The following is a 23,126-nucleotide window of genomic DNA, read 5'->3' as shown; positions in this document are numbered from 1 at the left end:
CTCATTTTGTTTTTTTGTTTTTTAAAGATTTATTTATTGATTAGATATACAGAAGAGGGCGCCAGATCTCATTACAGATGGTTGTGAGCCACCATGTGGGTGCTGGGAATTGAACTCAGGACCTCTGGATGAGCAGTCAGTGCTCTTAACCTCTGAGCCATCTCTCCAGCCCGGCCTCCCCATTTTGTAGAGAAGTTTAACTGAGTCAAGTAGAATTATTAGTTTTAGGTGTTCCTTCATATAGCTCTCATTATTTTGCCTTGAAAAATGATGCTTCTAGAATTTTTTTTTTTTTTTTTGGTTTTTTGAGACAGGGTTTCTCTGTGTAGCTTTGCGCCTTTCCTGGAACTCACTTGGTAGCCCAGGCTGGCCTCGAACTCACAGAGATCCGCCTGGCTCTGCCTCCCGAGTGCTGGGATTAAAGGCGTGCGCCACCACCGCCCGGCCGCTTCTAGAATTTTTTAATATAAGCCCCTTGATTGTTAATACATTTTATAAATATTTTTTTTTTTTTTCGAGACAGGGTTTCTCTGTGTAGCTTTGCGCCTTTCCTGGAACTCACTTGGTAGCCCAGGCTGGCCTCGAACTCACAGAAATCCACCAGCCTCTGCCTCCCGAGTGCTGGGATTAAAGGCGTGAGCCACCACCGCCCGGCTTTATAAATATTTTTATTTGAGCTGGAGAGATGGCTCTTCTCTTAAAGGCTAGCTCAAAGGCTCACCCAAAACACAAGATTTTTTTTAAATTTTATATCTATAGTTATTTTGTCTTCATGAATGTCTGTATAAAACTGTTTATGCAGTACCCACAGAGGCCACCAGACTCTGTAACTGGAGTTGCAGATGGCTAACTTTCGTGGAGGTGCTGAGAATCAGAAACCGGGTCTTCAGGAAGAGCACATTGCACTCTTAACCCCTGAGCCATTTCTTCAGCCCCTCCTTGTTTTGTCTTGTTTTGTTTTTTTAAGATTTGTTTTATTTATGTATCTGTGTGTGTCTGAGTGAGTATATGCTACATGAATATAGATGTTCTTGGAGTCTAGGAGAGAGCATCTTCTGGCATCCATGGGCACTGGCACACAGATGACACATACCACATATATACATACATGCATACATACATACATACATACACACACACATGCAGGCAAGACTCCTACACATAAAAAATAAAAATAAAAGTCTGGGTGTGATAGCATACACATTTTATCCCAGATTCAGGAAGCAGACACATACCACATATATACATACATGCATACATACATACATACACACACACATGCAGGCAAGACTCCTACACATAAAAAATAAAAATAAAGGTCTGGGTGTGATAGCATACACATTTTATCCCAGATTCAGGAAGCAGAGGCAGACAAATCTCTGAGTTCAAGCCAGCCTGGTCCATATAGTTTCAGGCAAGCCAAGGCTACCTAGTGAGACGCTACCTAAATAAATAAATCCACCTTTTTAAAAAAACGCTGGAGCTGGGTGGTGGTGGCGCATGCCTTTAATCCCAGCACTCCGAGGCAAAGCCAGGTGGATCTCTGTGAGTTCGAGGCCAGCCTGGTCTACAGAGTGAGATCCAGGACAGGCACCAAAACTATACAGAGAAACCCCTGTCTCGAGAAAAAAAAAAAAAAAAAAAAAAAAAAAAGGTGGACAGTGATGATACACACTTTAAAAAAAAGATTTTTTTAAAATTATGTATACAAAGTTCTGCCTGCATGTATGCCTGTCCACCAGAAGAGGGCGCCAGATTTCATTATACTTGGTTGTGAGCCACCACGTAGGTTCTGGGAATTGAACTCAAGACCTCTGGATAGCTCTCTTAACTTCTGAGTTATCTCTCAAACTCCTTTAGAGCACGTCTCTAATACTAGTGTTGGGGAGGCAGAAGCAGGTGGATCTCTGAGTTCAAGGCCAACCTGATCTGGTCTGAAAAGCCAGTTCCAGAACAGCTGGGACTGTTATCCAGAGAAATCCTGTCTTGAAAAATAAAAAAAGAAAGAAAAAAAAAAAAAGGGTCAATTAGCTATGAAAGGTGACAGATGGGAGCTGGAGAGATGGCTCAATGATTAAGAGTACTGGCTGCTCTTCCAGAGGACCTGGGTTCAATTCCTAGAACCCACATGGCAGCTCACAACAGTCCCTAACTCCAGTTTCAGGGGATCTGACACCTTCACACCAATACACATAAAATAAAGTTAAATGAAAAAAATGTTTTTAAATTTTAAAAGAGGGACAGATGTTAAAATGTCATTTTAAATGCTAATTTAAACCATAAATCAGAAGAAAACAAATATTTACTCTATTTAAAACAAATAAATAATGGCTGGGTGCCTTTAGTCCTAGCACTCAGAAAGCAGAGTCATGTGGATCTCTGGTCTACAGAGCAAGTTTCAGAACAGCCAGGGCCATACAGAAAAACCCTGTATCAAAAAAAAAAAAAAAAAAAAAAAAAAAAACCAGGCAGTGGCGCACGCCTTTAATCCCAGCACTCGGGAGGCAGAGCCAGGTGGATCTCTGTGAGTTCAAGGCCAGCCTGGGCTACAGAGTGAGTTCCAGGAAAGGTGCAAAGCTACACAGAGAAACCCTGCCTCAAAATCCCAAAAAAGAAGAAAAAAAAAAAAAAAGAAAAAAAAAAAAAAGAAAGAAATGTCAAGAAGATATAGATCAATAATGCAAGCTTTCAAAATGGTGGTGGGGATGAAACCCAGGACCAACCATAGCTTTCCAGTTAAGGTGGTAGCTTGGCAGAGACAAGACAAAAGCAAGGTGGCTAGTTTAATCAGGAGACTAGCCATATTGGTAAGTTCTTGGTTTGACTGAGAGACCTTGCCTCAAAGTAAGGCTGAGTATCCTCTCTCAGTGTGTATTATGAATGCAATGAAAAAAAAAATTTTAAAGACTTATTCATTATGTATATGGTCTGCAGGCCAGAAGAGGGCACCAGATCTCATTATGGATGTTTGTGAGCCGCCACATGGTTGCTGGAAATTGAACTCAGGACCTCTGGAAGAATAGACAGTGCTCTTAACCTCTGAGCCATCTCATCAGCCCGAATGCAATGAAATTTTGTAATAAAAAATGTTAGGGCTGGAGAGATGATTCGGTGGCTTTCATCCTTTTGAAAAGTAGTTGGGGGCTGGAGAGAAGCCTCAGGAGTTAAGAGCTCTGGTTGCAGCAGGGCAGTGGTGGCGCACGCCTTTAATCTCAGCAATTGGGAGGCAGAGGCAGGTGGATCTCTGAGTTTGAGGCCAGCCTGGTCTACAGAGTTAGTTCTAGGACAGCCAGGGCTACACAGAGAAACCCTGTCTCAAAAAACCTGGGGGGCAGGGAAGGGGCTGTAGCTGCTCTTGCAGAAGACCCAGGTCAATTCCTAGCACCCACATGGCTGCTCACAACTGTGGCTCCTTGAGAAACTGATGACCTCTTCTGGCAGCATTGGCACTAGGAACACATTTAGTGTGCACACATACATACATACATACGTACATACATACATACATACATACAAAATACTCATAAATTTAAATTGAGTCAGATCTAGCTATTCTGGAACTGTGTAGTCCAGGCTGACCTCAACTCCTGAAGATCCACCTGCCTCTGCCTCCCAAGTGCTGGAATTAAAGGGGTGCACTACCATGCCCCAAACAAAATGAAAAGTTTTAAGAAAAAGATGATTTATTTTAAAAAATAAAATAGCCACCTCGGGGATGGAGAAGTGGGTTAAGAGCACTTGCTGCTCTCCCAGACGACTCTAGTTCCCAGGACCACCGGCAGCAGATGACAATCATTTATAGTGCAGTTCTAGGGAATCCAAAGCCCTCTTCTGGCTTCCTTAGGCAACTGCACATATATGGCATACACAGAGTTACCAAAACAAATGAAAATTATACATACATACATACACACACATATATGTGTATTTAAGTGACCTCCCTCACCACTACACAGCCTCAAAGTGGAACCTATGCCAAAGTCTTCCTGCCTTACTGTTCTCAAAGGCAACAAGAAATTCAAAGGCTGAGGAAGGAGGAAGTACTCAAGGCCAGCCTTGGCTAAGGAAAATCACCAGTTATTTTTCTTCTTAGGATTGTGTAATAGATGCTCTATTTCTACAGGCATCTGAAAGACGAGAGCCAGATCTTGCCCTCCAGCCCTAATCTCCCTCTGATCAGAGTGCCTTCCTGAGCACAGCACAGCCCTCCAAATGACATTAATCCTAATTGTGGTCCAAGGCTACTCCATCACTAGCTTCCTATAAAGTAACAGGTAACTGTGCTGACTTAACTTCTACCAACCTGACAAGCTAAGTCAATTAAGTGACAGTGAGAAAATGCTCCCAACCAGATTGGCCTGTCAGGCAAGTGTGGTAGCTTTTGATTGACATGAGAGGGCCCAGCTCACTGTGGGAGGTGCCATCTCTGTGTTGGTGGTCCTGGGTGCTGTTAACAGGCTGAGGCTGAGATTAAAGGTACTGCCTTTAATCTCAGCACCTGGGAGGCAGAGGCAGGCAGATTTAGCCCTGGCAGGCCCATCTTCTATCTCCCAGGGGCTGGAATTAAAAGCAGGCACCACCACCAGGAGCCATTTTCTGTTCACCAGCACACCACCTATTGCCCTCAATGCTGAAAGCAACCAACTTCCTGTCCTGGTTATTTCATATACATACATATGGCCCGTGTTCATAATCTATGCTGCAACAAATGACTCATGTCAATTGCATACTTTTAGGTTCTGAATATTGTCCTACTAGGCTTGTGGTCAGTCACTCATGTCTAGGGCAAGCAACACTTGGCAATACTCAACCAGCGTCCCACTTGCCAACATTAATACTGGAGTTGAACATGTATGGTGGTTAATTGTGTTTGAGTGACCACACGATTGTGCACTTTACCAGCAGTGTCTAAGGCTCTTCTCACTGTACTTTTTACAGATCACGTGCTTGTCTGCACAAATCTGCACTCCTACAAGGTAGAGGAGCAGAGGTGAAGGGCACCCTACCTAGACTTCCTGGAACTGGACTCGTGGATACTGGGAACTGAACCTAGGTCTTCAAGAACAAAGACCTCTTGCTGAGCCACCTACGCACCCAACACTGCTGTAGACTGGGTAAACTTTCCTAGAAACAGCTCCGCTAGCTGGTTCTCTATTCTCAGTTAACTCAGGTTGCTGAAGGGTTCTCTGGTACATGCTGCTGACATCAAAGCCCATCTCCCCCATCCTATGATAACAATCTATTCAGCACTTTTTTCAAGGTACTAGTTTGTGTGCACCAGCACGTTTAGTCAGAGACAAGTTGCTGAAGTTCTTTTCTGTCCTACAATCATGTGGATGGCAAGGAATTCAACTCAGGTCATCACCTTTACCCACTTGGTTACCCCAACCTGACCCTGACCCCCTTTCCAGATGGTTGAAATTCTCTGATGCTTCCTAAGTTCTAGCTCGTCTTGTTCTTTACTTTGTTCACATGTAAGAATCCTCTACCAAACGAAAGGTCATAAAACCTTTTTCTACTTTTTTTTTTTTTTTTTTTGAGTCATGGTCTCATTATGTCGCTCTGGTTGTCTTGGAACTCAGATCTGCCTGCCTGAAACATCTGAATTTCAGGCTTTAAAAATCATTTTGGGGCTGGAGAGATGGCTCAGAGGTTAAGAGCACTGACTGCTCTTCCAGAGGTTCTGAGTTCAATTCCCAGCAACCACATGGTGGCTCACAACCATCTGTAATGAGATGTGGCACCGCTTCTGTATACATAATAAATAAACCTTTAATTTTGGCCGGGCAGTGGTGGCCCACGCCTTTAGTCCCAGCACTTGGGAGGCGGAGGCAGAGGCAGGCGGATCTCTGTGAGTTCGAGGCCCGCCTGGTCTACAAAGTGAGTTCCAGGAAAGGAACAAAACTACACAGAGAGAAAAAAAAAAATTCATTTTGCCTCCAGCAGGGTTGATAGCAGAGGCGGGAGGATCTCTGTGAGTTCAAGGCCAGCCTGGTCTACAGAGTGAGTTCCAGGACAGTCAGGACTACAGAGAAACCCTGTCTAGAAAACTAACAAAATGTTGTCAACTAGCCTACTCCTCTAGCATCAATTTTAAGGCTTCACTGGATATTCTTGTAATCCTGTTAAGCCCCAGTTTGACCATGTATGTATGTATAGGACACCAAATAGATGATGACTCTACTACCTAGATTTAACTTTGGGTACATAATCAGACAAATCCAAAAAACAGCCCTATTTGAACAAAAGACAATCAAGATTTTAAAATATCTTTATTAAATGGCAGTAAGTTCATTCTTCTTTCGTCTTGATTCATTTTCTGACACAGCCCACTTGATCCTGTCAATTAAAAAATATGATTAATCCAAAAGAACCAGGAATCAAAATTTATGACAAGTCTAACACCAACCAATTTGCCTAAACCCTGTTAAACCAAAGAATGTGGTAGTTAGTGGGGGTTTAGAGCAGCGAACAAGGAGCTACAAGGCAGTTTAAACTGCTGGGTGAGGGATGGAGCTCAGCAAGCTGAGGAATCTGCCTAACAGCTTTCACGAAGCCCTCGACAATTCTTACAGCACATACACCAAGTATGGTGACACCTTCCAGTTCTCTGGAGGGGTGGGGGGAGGACCAAGTTAAAAGGGTCGTGTTTTACTTCACAGCGAGCCTCACGCCATCCTAGTACACACAAGGCTGTCTCTCCAAGAAATTCAACCCTCATTTCACTTACCTAGAGTATCTGTCAGGCTACACATGTGGCTTTTCTTCTTGGCTGGCCCATGTTGTGTGATGTCTTGAGAAGAAACATCTGATTCCACCTATACAACAAGATTTAAATAGCCCATACATTTTAGCCTATGTATCTTGTACTGGTATTAACAAAGAGCAACTTTTTTGGACACAGGCTCTGAACAATTTTTATTATAAATATAGCAATATATCACACACAATATATTCGGTATAGCTATATGTGGCAAAGACCAAGGTGGCCAAAAGAATCACACTGACATGAGGTTTTAAAACCTGAAAGTACAGCATATTTCCTCTCTTATTTCAAGCTTTTTTTTTTTTTGGTAGCTGTTAATTTTTCTGTTTTTTTTTTTTTTTTTTTTTTTTTTTTGGTTTTTCGAGACAGGGTTTCTCTGTGTAGCTTTGTGCCTTTCCTGGGACTCACTTGGTAGTCCAGGCTGGCCTCGAACTCACAGAGATCCGCCTGGCTCTGCCTCCCGAGTGCTGGGATTAAAGGCGTGCGCCACCACCGCCCGGCAATTTTTCTGTTTTAAGCATGCAGCATTTTGAGTTTTTTTTTTTTTTTTTTAATTGTTCTTTGTTTTCAATTTTTGGGATTTTTTTCAAGAAAATGGTTTTTCTGTGTAGATCTGGTTGTCCTGGATAGGTCTGTAGACCAGGTTAGCCTTAACTCAGAGATCCACCTCCCTCTTCTTCCCAAGCGTTGGGATTAAAGGTATGGGTCACTACCATGCAACTTAAAATTGTTTTAATGGCCCGGCGGTTGTGGCGCAAGCCTTTAATCCCAGCACTCGGGAGGCAGAGCCAGGTGGATCTCTGTGAGTTCGAGGCCAGCCTGGGCTACCAAGTGAGTTCTAGGAAAAGGCGCAAAGCTACACAGAGAAACCCTGTCTCAAAAAACTAAAAAAAAAATTAAAAAAAAAAATGTTTTAATGTGTGTTTTGGGTGCTGACATGCAGGTAATACAAATCACACCAGGTGTCACACAGCATGCAAGGCAAGTGCCCCTGATTCCTAGCCCTCAACTGTCACAATTTTCAAAAGCTAAAATGGGCATCTTGGTAAATTTTGGAGAACCAAACAATTTTCAGCATCAAAGCAAAGATAAATCAGATCCCCAAACCCCCATTTCTAAGGACACTTACTGCAAGTAGAGACTCCAAAATCAGCCAACATCAATCATTCTCACCTAAAGAATAATAAGAAAAAGTTAATATAAAAGACAAGGGTGTAAGATAAAAGGCTTGAAAAATGCTAGTTAACTTCCAAATTTAAAAGAGCAAAATTCCAGAGATTAAAGACTGGAATAAGTTGTAGCATTAAAAAAAAAAAAAAAGGAAGAAACTTTATGGGGGGAAATCTAAAATTATTCTTTCTGTAAGTAATAAGTAGATGAAAGAATTAGGATGAAAACTATCTTCTTTAAAATGCAAAAGCCTCATTTCTAGTTTCACCAGTCTGAGCACATGAAGTTTGACTGCACCCCAAATATACTATCCCTTATGTGAAGGTGTGTGCCAACGTCTACCTGACTGAGCTGTGAGCTCTACAGCATACCGCTTCCCCAGTCAATTCGTTGTGTCTTTCTTAGGTAGAATACCTCCAAGAGTGCTTTGACCCTTTCCCACAGCACACAACACTGCAGTTCTTTACCCTGCAAGCCTATGTTTGCCTCGATCTTTGGTCTCCAAGTCCTCACTGTGTTTTCAGTTAGGGCAGGGGAGCTATGCCTTACTCAAACAGCAAGGAAAGTTTTTCTGAGGAAAAGTCAATGGCCTTCACTATATACCTGGCACAGTGCACAAGAAACAGAAAGCTCAGTCTTCAAGTTCCAGGTTTTTCTTCCTCCCTGTATCATTACTGCCGCAGGTAATATGGAGTAGTTCTCTGTTGCACATGGACCACCCATAAGGGATACTATATTGTTTTGCATTCTCTCCCCATTCTCCAATTATTCCTATTCTATGTCCAGGCCCTTTTCACCTTCATTTTTTTTTTTCTCCAGCACTGGTGTTCAAAAACATTTTATGATTTGTTGTTTACCAACAGCTGTTGAGATTTCCACATTTGTGTCTAAAAAATTGCCAATCATTATCTAGCAGCAATGACAGATGATAAGGAGCAGTTAAATCCTCTGGATTCTCTCCCTAGTAGGGAGCCATTTGAGAACTGCACTAGCTAGACAGCACTAAACATTATCAGCTAAAGCCAAAACCAAGAAAAGGCTCAGAACAAACACCCCAGAGCTCTAAAACCTATCCTAAATCATTAACACAAAGGCAGCAGTAATAGTAATGCAGGACGACTGTGGATCATGTCACTGCAGCTGACAATGATTAACAATAGGAGACATGCACCCCCATTAAGGTTAAAGTCCAAAACTAATCACACACATCTCTTCATTAGGGAGAGTGAGAGTATGCATTGCTGGGAGGCTGCAAGCAGCCTTGTATCAAGAGCACCCATTACATCTCTTTCATCTTTCAGAAAGCACCAGGATCTGCTCCAAGGGCCTAACAGTACGATAATACATTCTGGCACCACACCTCTGAACGTAGGTTTTCATTTAAAAAAACAATTATTTTGGTTGCAACAAGATTATGAAATACAATGCAAGCACCTCAGTATACTGGAACCCATTTAATTCCCAGTTGTTTTTTTTTAAAGTGTTTTAAAATCCCAATGTACTGCAATATTCACAATTTACACCTACATACAAATTAAACTAGCAGAAATCTACATAAAGTCAGTGGTTTCTCATTCTGAAGTACAAAAGCCTAATCTTAAAGCAGACCAAGGGGAAGAAAAACAACCCCACCCCAAATTCCCTAAGTCCATATATTTTATCAAGTATATTCTCTACAAAAGTTGTTACTGTTCAGAAGAATAAGCCTGAGCTCTTGTTAACATTCAAAATCGCTAACTGAGCCACGGTAGCAAGCCTGTGCTACCGATTTAACAGACTATGACCCTGCAATGTCCCCATCAGGGTTCCAGGTAGGTAGGTTAGTGATACTCATGTCACACTGTATGGTTTGTATGGTATAAGGAGCTAAGTCACCATTGCTTTCATCTGTCAGTAATCACAAGTTGGTTGTTTGGAGTAAATACAAATCTGCCCCACCATCTGACTTGCCTGACCAAAAGCAAGCCATTTTTCTTGATACAGTGAAAGAAAATTCTCACAGTCCTGAAGTTTTCAGCGGCACGTATGCAAAATGAACCAAACTTTCCAGTTATAGAACAGAAAGCATTATGAGTGGAAGCTGTTTCTCATGCATGCTACCTAAACACCAAGGTTAAACTGAAGTGAGGTCTAAACAACAGCTGATAGAAAGCTCAAGTCCTAAGCAACAAAGGAAAATGCTTTGAAGACTCATGTACTCCTGTGATTATTAAACATTTTGGACTGTAATCAATCACATCCCTAAACTAGGAAGGAAGAGCTACTCTGAACAAATGCACTCATTCTACAGAAACGACGAAGTCCTATGATAGGGAATGATTCCCAATGGTTTCAACTGTAGGAAGTCAAGTGTTTCACACTACTTTCCCCCAAGTTTAGAGTATAAACATACTCAGACAAGCCACATAACTTGAACTATTCGTAAGATTCCCATCTAAGCCCAAGTTAGTAACAAGTGTTCCCATGAAGCCCATACCTACAAAAATTTTATCACATTACATTAAAAAAAAAAAAAAACAGAAAAAAAACACCCCCCACCCTGTGTCATTTAGTCTTGATTCAATCAGCTTGCAAAACAATGATCAAGATTGCATAATGAAATTAGACATTGCTGACCAATGGGAGGTCAAGTTTGCTACTAAGGAGGCTAATTATCACAGACTACAGTCTTCATTAAGGTGCCACGAGCACCCCAGGTCAAGCATGGTTTGGCTCCCTCCCCCCCACCAGATGTGCTCCATTTTATCTTCAGTTACAGTGTAACTAAAGAAAACCACAAAACTTCCAAGACACACCAAAGATTCAAGTTTGCATTTTTCTGAGATCTCCAACAACACTGAATTCCTCCTAATAAATTACAGCTCTAACCCCAGACCCAGATTTTGAATTAACCTAGCTTATCATACAAGTATCAGGTGCTGCACTGTTATTTCACTGTCAGAAGTGTGATGTCAGAATGCCCACTGAATAAAAGCACATAGCAAGTCACCAAGTTAGATTATATTGCTTGTTACCTACCTGTATGCAGTCGGCAATGAGAATCTTGGAGCAAGCAGGAATACTACATCCGGGTCCTAATGTCCATTGCCATTTGCGGTACTACGTTCCTCACAGTTACGCACTGCAGAAATGCTGGCTAAACGCAGTTATGTAGCAGGCCACTACTTTAATAGTGCACAATTGCAGTCCAAGAACACCACAAAACATTTCGCCACAACTTTGTGGCTTGCCCAAGCCAAGTACCTAAATTTTTATCTGCCATGATATGCCACTTGTAAGAACTGCACAGGTGTAACATTACAATTTTCCCAGATTATCTCTTTGTATTAGTGGTACAACACACATAAAGAGTGGTGGGTTTTAAAGTACTTAGGAATTTAATGTCCTAAGGACAAAAGAATATGGTCTCACCACATAATGTATGTCAATGGGTTCAGCTTATAGCATGCCTATTAAATAAATTTCTGTCTTAGAGAATGAAACTTTAAGGAGATATTTTTTCAAGGATACCCTGCAAACAAAATTTTGAGGATGTGAAGGAAGAAATAGGGTCAGGTGATTTCTTCCAAGGGAGAATGCCTAAAATACGTCCTGTTATATCTTCCCCTCCCACCCTAAGTTTCCTTTTTAGCTTTTGGTTCAACTGCTCAAGATGATTTCAATTCACTCTTAGGCTAAAACCATCACATGTAAGACTCATGGCAAGTCTCAGTAGCTGACAACCCTTGGTACACTGATCAAAGTCAGTGTCGGTCGGTTGGCACTATGCAACCTTATCTGCTAAACACGGTTTAGCAGCTCTACAGCCCACAGTAAAAAAAGGCTATCAAAGCCACACTCTCAAGAAGTTCTCCTGTAAGCATCCTTCACCACTCTGTAGTATACTACTACCAAAAGCTTATTTTAGGGGTCTGTGCCAGCATCCCTTATAAAGAAAGGCATGTAATCTGAAAAATAAACTGAAACATTAATTTTATAGGCAGATTTTCCCATTCCCCCTCCAGCCCCCACCCACATACATTCAAATTCACCCTCCATGGGTGTCCCATGAACACCTCTCAGGTCCCTACTATACAATTCAACCAAATGAGCTCCTTTCAAATCCAGACCTTTGTATCCGTACAGAAAACCTTTATATATCACCAATTATTAACTTCACTTGGGCCAAAAACTTTCTGATTGCTAAAATTATGATGGAACTACCTATTTCCAAGTGTACTGGTGAAGAAAAATTAATCTATTTTTAAAGTAGATTTTTCTCCCTTAATACACCATATACCTGTCAGTCATAAAACCATTTGGTGACATGCTTCTTATAATCCACTAGTGTTTACTTTTAAAAAAATTACGGTATTTTTCTATTCATGAAGAACTCAATTGTTTCCACAATAGGTCTCCTTTTGTACTCAAGCACAGTACTCAACCTCAGCAAGTGATTTAGATTTTTTTGCCAATTAGCACCAAGGATAGAGGTGAAAAGGATGAAGACATTCCATAGTGAAAGTTCTATAATGTATAGACTTGAATGGAAATGTAACTAAGAACAGAGCCAAGCCATTCAATTTCTTTAGTACTGTTAGAAGTTTTCTCTTAACGTGTTTACACTGGGCAGAAAATCAAGCTCCCATTGTACTCATAGACAACAGTAAACAATCTACTTTATTATTATCAAGTCAGAAAGTCTCTTGTTCTAGTGAAAGGAAATTCAGTGAAGTTGATAATCAACTAACATCATCGAAACACCCCCAAGCTTACGGTGGGAGGAAAGAGTATTTATCCTATGGAGCCTGAACAACTCTCTCCAGGTTTAGTGCTACGTTAAAAAGAATGCTATAAGCAGGTCAACTCCATAGTGAGAACGGTTATTGGCAGTCCTACTTGGTAACAGGCACCACTAGCTCTTAAAGAGAACCAATACATTTTTCAGACTACAGATTTTGCTCAATAGCACAAGGAGGTGTATGTTTAAGAGTACATAAGGCTAAACATACCTTATAATTAACTAACCCTTAACTCTTCTCAAGTTAAAATTTCAAACTAAATCCCCATCTTTTAAATCACTTGAAGTAATACATGAAAAGGCTTCATGTTTAACAATCTTTAATTCAAATGCAAAAGTTCAGTACAAGCCAATTGGAGGGCTTGGGATTTATTCATTTAAAACAAAACAATAGGGGAAATGCAAGATATGATCTTTCCAGTCTCAAAAACTTTCAAGGAAAGGATCATAGATAGGGCTGTAAGGGATCATTTAACCCGCCCCCTTTCTCTTGCTACCAGTAGTTTATACCCATTCCATAATCTTAGTACATGTTCCTGAATTAAGATTTACAGTTCAACTTTTCTAACATAACCATTTAAAAATGCTTAGCACCAGCTTGCTTCCTATAATGCCAAACAAATCTAACTACTTCAATATGCATTTCTTTTTAAAACGGGGGGCCACCATTTGTAGAAAGAATACTTAGCCTCCAGATACATTTCCCAGAAATGGCATATGCCACTCAAAGGCCTAGACACGCTCATGCTTTCCAAGTGGAATACCTAGCCTAATGTGCAGAGAAGCATGAATGGCAAAGTTGAAGATCAGTATAACTATTTTTCTATTTATTCGAAGCACAGTAAAAAAAATGGTACACTTTGGAAATTCAGTGGCACAAGGTACACTGCCATTAACTTGAGAAACATTATACAGTTAAAAAAAAAAAGTAAATAAAAAGAAATTGTTTTCTCCTGTTTCAAACACTGCGTTACATAATTTTACCTGCCCAAACAGACCATTTACAAATATCAGGTCAATAAACTGCTAACATCCATAAAAAGGTAGCTTTCTTACTAAAATGCAAGAATTTAAAAGTGGTATCTAAACAAGAAAAGACAAAAACAAACTGGAATGAAAGCCTAGCTATCTAAAATCGGGGTTTTTTGTTTGGCCCTTCATACTCTTCTCTCCCTCTGCCATATCCTGCTGGAGTTCCAGGCCCCATTCCTCTAGGACCCTGTCCACCCACAGGACCCGCACCTCCCTGCCCAAAGCGCTCAGTACGCTATTGGAACAGTAAATTAACAGTTCATTAAATGTAGTTGATGTCCATGTGTGTTAAGTAAATATTTTAGAAGGTTCCGTAGTCAACGTTCGTCGATACAATCACCAATGAGTCGATCCACAGGTACCGGGAACATAGAAAGGAAAAAAGGGTAATTTGAAAATTAGTTTACGGTAATACATGCCTTGTGGTATGTTCCCACTTGAGCCATTCTCATACACCTGTTTCAAAGAATAGATCTTCCCTGTAGTGCTAAAAAATTTAATTAGTGCAGATGTGAAAACCCATTCGAAAATGAGTTCTAAGAAATTCACATCAGATTAATCCACTGAAACACCTGTCCAAGTATGAACAGAAAATCATCTCCAACCATAAGAAGCTCAATCAGACAAAAAGCAACTCACTCAAGAAGTGACAAAGACCTACTCACCAGTTAGTGGCATGTGCTGCATAAGAAACCTTGTGCTTTTCAAGATCTTAAGACACATCTGCAAAGTTGCAGAAATCTTAAAAAGTTGGAATGAAGCTTAATAAAATGCTACCGGACTACAAAAAAGAAAAAGCACAAAAAAACTAAGATTTTTACTTAACCGGCACAGTGACTTGATCAAAAACTCATGTTGCCACAGTCTCACAGGCATACCACACTTCAGAGCCATCACTATAAACCAAAGACACTTACATGCACAGTATGTTTCTGCTTTGTTACAAACAATACACAGCCCACCTACTTCAAAAGTCCAACTTTTTCGTAGTTTTGGAAAGTACACTATCACTTTGTTATGATTCTATGTTTTAGGTTATCTCCCAAAACAGCCTATTCACCAGCTAGAGGGACTGCAATAAAGCAGTGAGTGACTTCACTACTCATCCAGTTTTAGGTACTTTCACTTTAAACACAAAGTAAAATAAAACCCACATATCCTAACAACAGAACCCTACAGGCATTCCACTTACAATTCTACTCAAAATAACCCAGTTATTGGTCATTACTCAAAATAAAAAAAATTAAAATAAAATAAAAATTGCACCAGGCTTTAACTGTTCCTACAATTTCAACTTAAAAAACTACAGAACTACTCGAACAGACTACTCTTAATCTTTTACTTTTGAAAAAAAATCTTCAAAACTGTATGGCTTCTACAATAGAGCTAAAAAGAAAATTTTGGAGGTTTCAGAGTTATCTTACAATACTTAAGACCTTAGGAGTTGTTAAATGCATAAACCTGTGTCTAGACATAGAACCTAAACTAAGAACACTAAGAAACTAGTTAATAAATTTGATACACCTTGTGCCTTCTAGAAAGTATGGAAGACCAAAATGTTAATTTTAAGTTCAATTTGATGAAACCTAAGAGCACTATATCCAACCATTTATAATGCTAACTTAAATTTTTCAAGAAACTTTAGGCAGGTTTTAAATGAGATCTCACACTAAAACAATAAATTCCTATTTAGAAAATCAATCCTATGAGCTAGAAAATGCAGCTCCTTTGTGACAAAAGCCTACAGGTGAATTATTTAGATTCAATTCAGTTACAAAAATGTATTCCCGCCAAAATGCAGTTCCTAAGGATCTGTAAAGCCCTACTGCAGCCACTCATACCAAAACTCACTTTATTTACTATTGGAAAGCACCTGATAGGCTATCTCATAGAGAGAAAAGTATGATTGCATCAAGGTGTCTAGAACAAATGCACACAATCAGTATGCTTAAATTGCTGTTGCCTTTTGCTACCCTGTAGCAAAGTAGAACCATCAGTTCCTTTTAGATGTACCTACGGAGACCCAGCAGGTAGGAAACGACGAGTCAGAACACTAGACAGTTCTTTTTCATGGGCTAGACACAGAAACCACACCAATTACAGATCCAAGTCCTACCTGTCGCTCTAACATGCTTAAGGCTACAAAAGCCTTGAGTCTCATTCCTACTTATGGCAAATACCAGCTCGAAGAATGGCACTGTGCCATTTCTCTCACTTGGATGAAGACAAACCATATACAATTACCTAGCATCTAAAAATTTGGATTTGCCATGCACTGGGGTTCCAAAGTGCACAGACAATAAACTGGAAAACACCTATCTACTTATTGCCAAAGATAACTCCATATACAGCAGCATTGACTCCTTGTTGGCAACCAGATCTGTTTAGGTTACCACACACAGTTCTACATTGCCAAAGTAGTCCTCAGTATTATATATATTTACACGATGGGGGAACTAAAAGTCCAGTCAGCTACTTTAAAGAGAGAAAGAGAGAGGAAAAATAAACACTTAAGTCATGAAATTAAGCATTTCCTTTGTACTATGTCCCACAGGATACATTACCATGTCGCTTCCCATCATGGAACCACTCATGGTTGCTGGTGGAACTCCAGGATTGGCTTCATAACCTATGCCACCACCACCACCTAGAGGTGGAAATTTCTGGCCTCCTGAACCATAGGGATCTGGGAGACAAAAACAGTAGTCAGCACCACCAGAGCACTGCTGCGCCGTGTTGACACCCTTCACTGAATCCTCTCACTTACCTCCCATGTTCATTGTTCCACCACCACCCATTCTCATGTCTCTTTCTCTCTGGGGGAAAAAAAGTACAAAAAATAAAACTCTTACTTATAGGTGAAACTTACACCAAGCCAAGTACTCAAGTACAAAGAAAATTCAACACAAGAAATGTATCCAGGCTTGGAGGGACACACTTCTAATTCCAGCACTTGGGTGGCAGAGGCAGGAAGCTTACTGTTTGACACCAACCTAGTGTACATAGAGAATTCTAGGCCAGCCAAGGCTACAGAGCAAGACCTTGCCTCAAAGTACAAACACACACACAAAACAATTCAAGGCTCAAAAAAAGCATGTTTCTCTATGATTGCAAGTGTCCTGAATACTGGTTAGACTATCAAAACAAAAAAAACTCCATGTAGCTGAGAGGTGGTGGTGCATGCCTTTAATCCCAGAACCAGGGAGGACAAGGCAGGTGGACCTCTTAAGATAGAGGCCAAAGCTGTTACACACACACAGGAAAAAATAACAACAGACAAAATTTGTTCCAGTGAGAACTGGTTATGTACCACACAACACAGGACAGACAGCTACACTGAAGAAGACACCAAGTCAACTTCATGCTAATCGGTCCCGTCCTCCCCCCCCCCCCCCCCTGCCCCGGGGAGGCCCCAGACAGCTCCAACTAGACTGCACACACAACTTACGGGGTCCATGTAGCCCATCCTGCTGTAACTTTCTTCTCTCTGGCGTCTCATTTGTTCTTCCATCTCTCGTTGACGAATCATCATCTCTTCCTCTCGTCTACGCCGTTCCTCCTCTTGCCTACAAATGTTTTTCAGGCATATAAACCAAAGTGTCATCTATATCCTTAGAATTTATACTTAAGAGGTCAGCCAGCTATGGTGGCCCTTGCCTTTGGCAGAGGGAAAGGGATCTCAAGCTAGCAAGTGCCACACAGCAACAACACGTTGATTCAAAAAAATACCTGAAAAGAGCTAGTAGTGGTTTGTCTTACCGTTTTAAAAACGTGTAGGTCAAACTATACTGTTCCAAGTCTAGAACACAACTCTACAGACAGCAGCATTCTGGCAAAGAACAAGGTTTCCTAAGGCACTTAGTACAAGGTGGAAGTGAAGGCTGGATTTAACACTATACCTCAATTGCATTTCTTTACGCTTCTGCATTTCCTGACTGTGAAGTTCTTCCATGCGTCTCAATTCTTCCTGGCGTCTCATCAGATCTAAACATTGGAAATTAACAATTTTAGACTTGTGTTAATGAGGTTCTGGCCACTTTAAATGCCAATTGATCCTTACCAGTAAAATTCTGAGGCTTTTTTTTACCTTGGCGCAAAAGATTTGCCTGATGCTCATGGTAGGCATCTTCCATTTCACTTTCCAATTTATCTTTTGCATCCTTCATGTTTTTTTCAACTTGTTCCCTTTGCTGTTTTTCCATTTCATCCAAGGACTTCCATCGTTGAGAATATTCATACTCAAATGTGCCATGCTGAGCAAAACGAGGAGGTGTTTCTCTCTCCCTGACAACACAAAATTTATATAAAGCCAATGTGAGAATGTAGTATTACCTGACTTTCTAAAAATCAAAACCTTAAACTAGGCATGATGGCTCATGCCTTTAATTCCAGCACTTGGGAAGACAGAGGCAGGCAGATCTGAGTTCCAGGACAGTCAGGACTATAGAAAATCCTGACAAGGAAAATATTAAGTATGTGTAAGGATATGGCCCAGTAGTAAAGCACTCTGTAAGCATGTAGCATAATGAACAACGTCCTGGATTTGATCCCCAGCACCAAGGATGAACAAAGAAACACAAGACATGGTGCTTTCTCTAATACCACTGTGATGTCTTTAAGATCCCTCAACTTGCAATCCTGTTCAACTGTGTTAACACAAGACACAAATCAGAATGATAGTGAAAGGGACTGGAAAGACGGCTCAGCAGTAGGGGGGTGGGGAGCACAGCAGTCCTTACAAGAGACCTGAGTTTGGTTCCTAGCACCCTCTTCTTGTCTCCTTGGGAACCAGGCACACATGGTGCACAGACATACATGCATACATTAAAAATTAAATTGTACTTTGTAGACACTGCTTAATAGAGGATTTCTAGCAACACTTTCATTCCCCTGAAGCCTTCGCTCAGTCTCATACTATCTTCTTTATATTTTCCACCCTTTTTTGAGACAATGTCTCAACTGTGTAGTCCTGGCTGACCTGGAACTTGCCTCCTAGATAAATGCACACGTGTAACCATGAATTATTTACCTAACTATATCGAATCAAGGAAACAAGTTATGATATAAAATAAAACAAGAAGCAAAGGCATGATGATGCAGGAGTTCCATGCCAGTCTGGCCTACAGGGAGACCCTATGTCTAAATTAAAAAATTAAAATTAAAAAATAATAAATAATAATAATAGAGTAATAGAAAGGTAGGTAAGAAACCCCACCTTCCCTATTTCCTATAGCCTAATTGTCCAGGCTTATTTTTTCCCACCTATATCAAACAGATCTCATGCAATTTAATTTAAGCATATATCTGAAACACATGTGAATGTATTTAAACCGAACCATCTTCAAGTTCTGCCTGAAGCCAGACATGTGGCACAGGCTTTTAGTCCCAGTACTCTAGAAGGCAGAGACAGGTAGATTCCTGCGTTTGAAGGCCATCCTGGTCTTTCACAAAGCAAGTTACAGGACAGCCAGGTTTACAGAAAAACCTTGTTTCCAAAAACCCAAAACTACTCCACCCCCAAATCCCAAAACTAAAAATTCTGTCTGAGCCTGAGATTTATTAAGCATATTCAAGCAACATTGTAAAACATATTCATAAGACTTGTCTTGCCGGCTCACATCTATAATTCCAGCACTTGAGAGAGACAGAAGTCAGGATTTGGTCAAGGTTTTGGTAAGCTTGGCCTTCATAACAGATTTCCACAGCAACCAGACATACACAGCCAGACTAAAAATTTCATAACTCCTAAGCAGAATATAAAATTACTAACTTTTCTTTTAGAGCACCAAAAAGCTTAATCTTACTTTTGATACATTGGATTCTTCTGGGCCAGTTTTTCAGGAAGACCATCTTCATCATCTAACTGTTCAAGAGGTTCCACAATGACTGGGCGAGGCGTCCTAGTAACAGAAATGATTCCTCACCTTAACTTCCTTCCAACTTTATTTGTAACCCCCAAAATTATCAAAAATTTACCATAAACAAAAGACAACTTACGTTGTCAGTAGGAAAACACCTTCACTGCATCTTTCAAATGCTTTTCTTGCTGCTGGCTTTGAAGCAAACTCAACAATGCCTTTCCCTGTAGATCTTCCACGATCATCCACAATTACAACAGCCCTTTCAATAGGACCAAACTGGCTAAAGGCCTCTTCCAACAGTTCATTAGAAACATAGGGTGAAAGATTCCGAACAGAAAGAGCTGCAGCATGTGTGGCAAAGCGAACCCGAAGCTGTCTACCCCTCATAGGGGTATCATCAAGTTCAGCTTTGGCGATTTCAGCCAAGGCTCTAGACTCCTGTAAATATCAGAAACATTTTTAAACAACTCCAAAACTAGCTAATGTCCAATTTGTCATACCCCTTCCTATTCTTACAACTCACTCAACTGAAGCATCATCTTCCCGCAGCTCCTTCCAACATCCCAAGAGCTAAAGGTCTTTGTTGCTCTGCCCCCAATACATACTATACTGATCAGTATCGATGACGAAAAATTTAAAGGCCAGTTACTTCTTCCCAGTAACTGGGAAGAAGTTTAAAACCAAACCTTCAAGACTTTGCCAAAGGAAAAAAAGAAACCCAGACATTTTTTATTACGTATATGTTCATAAGAAAAACTACCAAATACACTCACAAGTTTAATGAACCCGAACCCTTTGCCTTTGTTGATAAAAACTTCTCCTGGTTCTCCGTATTTAGCAAACAGTCTTTTGAATTCATCCTCTGTGATATCAGCAGGTAGGTTCCCCACAAACAACCGACAGCGCTGTGTGTAAGTTTTTTCTCCAGGCCTCCGCAAGAGAGACAAGTTGGCTTTAAATCCCTAATGAAAAAACTGGAATTCAGACACCAAAGCAGAAAACAAACAAACAAAACCAATTTTGGTTGTCCCGAATAGACCGTATCACCCATTCGTAACGATACTTTCCCCACACACACACACACACTGCCACGTTGTACCGTATTAGGAGATCCAACAGGATCACAGACATCGGAAAGGCCGTGACCACACAAAAGGCTTTAAACACACTCGCCGTTACCAGCAAATGTCAATCAACAACACTTGCTGACGTCAACAAACAAACCGAACAGGATAAAACGAGGACCGGAACTGCACTAAAACGCCGTGTCCTCCCCAACAGCACTGCATCGCACCAGCACCGTCCCAAGGGACTGCCAGCTTCTAGCAACCCACCGCCAAGCCAACAGCTGCCCTCCTGCTGGCAGAAGCCAATCCCTAGCGAACTCCTCTCCCCGCCGGCCGGCAGCCCCGCCTTCGCGAGCATGCGCAGGCGCGCTTCCGGCAGGCAACAAAATGGAGGCCTGCGCGGCCGCGGGCGGGGGAAAAAAAAAAAAAAAACGCCGAGGGTAGGGAGGCGCCGCCATCTTAGGGGAACGGACAGTCGCTCGCGGGACTACTCACCTCCGAGTCGGATATCTTTTCTTCCGTGCGGGCTGCTGGCCCGCTGGGAGGGGGCCCCTGGTGATGCTGCTGGTGGTAGGGCGGGTGGTGCTGGCGGCCACCGCGGGGCTCGCCGCCACCCCGGTGAGGTGGCTTCGGGTGACCCCCGGGAGCGCCCATTCCGGGGCCACCTCCGGGTTTAGGCCCACCCGGCATCTTGCCGCCTTTCGGGCCGCCGGGGCCTGGGCCTGGGCCTGGCTTAGGCCCTGGTCCCGCGCCGCCGGCGGGGGGAGGCGGAGGACCACCGGTCTGGGGCGGCGTCGTGGAGACTCCGCTGCTCGGTGTCGAAGGCGGAGGCGGGCCCGGGGTCGTGGAGGTGACGGCGGGTGGCGGGGTCGGCGTAGGACCCGGGCCCGGCGGGGCGCCGGTGGTCGGGGGATTGGCAGGCGGGGCCGAGCCGGCGGGAGGCGGCGCAGTGCTCACTCCCGGCGCGGAGCCGGGGCCTGGGGGGACGACGGGCTTGGACGAGTCTTGCGGCGGAGGCGGGGGCTGCTGATGGGGCGGCTGGTGTGGCGGCGGCTGCTGGTGCGGTGGAGGCTGCTGAGGCGGGGGCTGCTGCGGCGGGGGCTGCTGCGGCGGCGGCTGGTGCTGCTGCTGGTGCGGAGGCGGAGGCGGGATCGGTGGCTTCGGGCCGCCAGGGCCCGGGCCCATGGGGCCGCGGTTCTGGTTGAGGCCCATGCCCGGCGGCGGAGAGCGGAAGTCATGGAGGCCGCCGCGGCCGCCGCCGCCTCCACGCCGATGAAAGCCGCCGCCGCCACCGCCGCGACTCCGGAACCGATCCCGAGACATAGCTGCAGTCAAGGGGCGGTTGAGGCAGAAGCGGAGAAGTCGCTCCGGGAACGTGGATGCCACCTTGCCTTCGCACAAAATGGCGGACGACACAAGCAGCGCACCGCCTTTGTCCTCTTCTTAAATAGGCCAGTTCGGCCTGGCCCGCCTTCCCTAGATTGACAGTTCAGTTATCCAATAGCAAGTACAGTACTTGATGATGAAACCTAAATCTTCCTTATTGGCTCCCTGGAGAGAGGCGGGAGGAAGGGAGGGGCTGAGTTTTCCATTTGGCCTATGAAGGGATAAGGAGTTGCCTATACGCCTCTGTGATTTGTTGGAAGAAATTTGAATGGGCAATGCCTTGCAACTTTCCCGTGAAATCAAATATCCAGGGCCATATCAGCTCCTGATAGGCTGGAAAAGCTCTTTTCTTTCTTCTATTCTTCTTTGAGCAGTCCGCTATTCTTGTCCCGAAAAACATATTCACTGGTTCAAAGTTATAAATTGAGCACGTGGTATCGAACTCTTCTTTGTGCCAGGCCAATCAAGTTAGAGAAAAATCTCACAGAGTCTTTAAGCACAAAGATTTTATTTCATTGAAACCTCATCGGAGGCTAGCAAGTTGGCAAACACATGTGAGCCCATCACTTGGGAGGTGGAAAGAGCATGATCCGGAGTTCAAGTTTATCTCTACATTATCAACTACATTCAGTTAGAAGCCAGCTTGGGCTACATGAAACGTAAAAAAAAAAAAAAAAAAAAAAAAAAAAATTAAGAAAAAGGAAAAGCAAAAATAGCCCATAGGAACACAAGTTGTTGTAGCACTATAAAATTTGCCATTAGGCTTAAGCGAATACAGTCTTTGTCCAAGAGGAAAACTGAGTTAGAGAGCTGAGGTTACACTTGCCTGGCATGCAGAAGTCTCAGTTTAATTCCAACATAGGGGTAAATGAGATAGATTATGACTGCATGTGTGTATACAGTAATAATTTACAAACACAAATCTTGGGAGAGGAACATGAGTTTTTCTGTTTTGATTTTTTGAGACAGAGTTTCTCTCTGTATCCTTGCCTGTCCTGGAACTCACTCTGTAGACCAGACTGGCCTGGAACTCAGAGATCTGCCTCCCTCAGTCTCCCAAGGGC

At 42.4% G+C, this 23,126-nt stretch overlaps 1 protein-coding gene across 2 annotated transcripts; it reads right to left on the bottom strand.

Annotated features, from left to right (window-relative positions):
- Positions 1–6,253: 6,253 nt before the first annotated feature.
- Positions 6,254–22,105, bottom strand: Sfpq (splicing factor proline and glutamine rich). Of its 2 annotated transcripts, XM_059254985.1 has the most exons (12): positions 21,172–22,105; positions 20,383–20,571; positions 19,746–20,047; positions 19,553–19,648; positions 17,836–18,032; positions 17,648–17,732; positions 17,197–17,314; positions 16,516–16,564; positions 16,313–16,434; positions 7,896–7,939; positions 6,731–6,818; positions 6,254–6,339 (listed from the first exon to the last, which is right to left on the bottom strand). In XM_059254985.1, exons 1-10 carry the CDS (start codon positions 21,997–21,999, stop codon positions 7,916–7,918), a joined length of 2,010 nt encoding a protein of 669 aa, XP_059110968.1. In that variant the 5' UTR covers positions 22,000–22,105; the 3' UTR covers positions 6,254–6,339; positions 6,731–6,818; positions 7,896–7,915. The 2 variants fall into 2 exon arrangements, with proteins under 2 accessions (XP_059110968.1, XP_059110967.1); XM_059254984.1 differs by lacking the exons at positions 6,254–6,339; positions 6,731–6,818; positions 7,896–7,939 and adding an exon at positions 12,578–13,983 and having other exon boundaries at positions 21,172–22,104.
- Between the last annotated feature and the right edge of the window lie 1,021 nt (positions 22,106–23,126).

This window comes from Peromyscus eremicus, chromosome 2, assembly GCF_949786415.1.
Source record: "Peromyscus eremicus chromosome 2, PerEre_H2_v1, whole genome shotgun sequence".
Taxonomy (NCBI): domain Eukaryota; kingdom Metazoa; phylum Chordata; class Mammalia; order Rodentia; family Cricetidae; genus Peromyscus; species Peromyscus eremicus.
The sequence above is the reverse complement of the archived record's forward strand: the minus strand, read 5'-3'. Positions and strand labels throughout refer to the sequence as shown.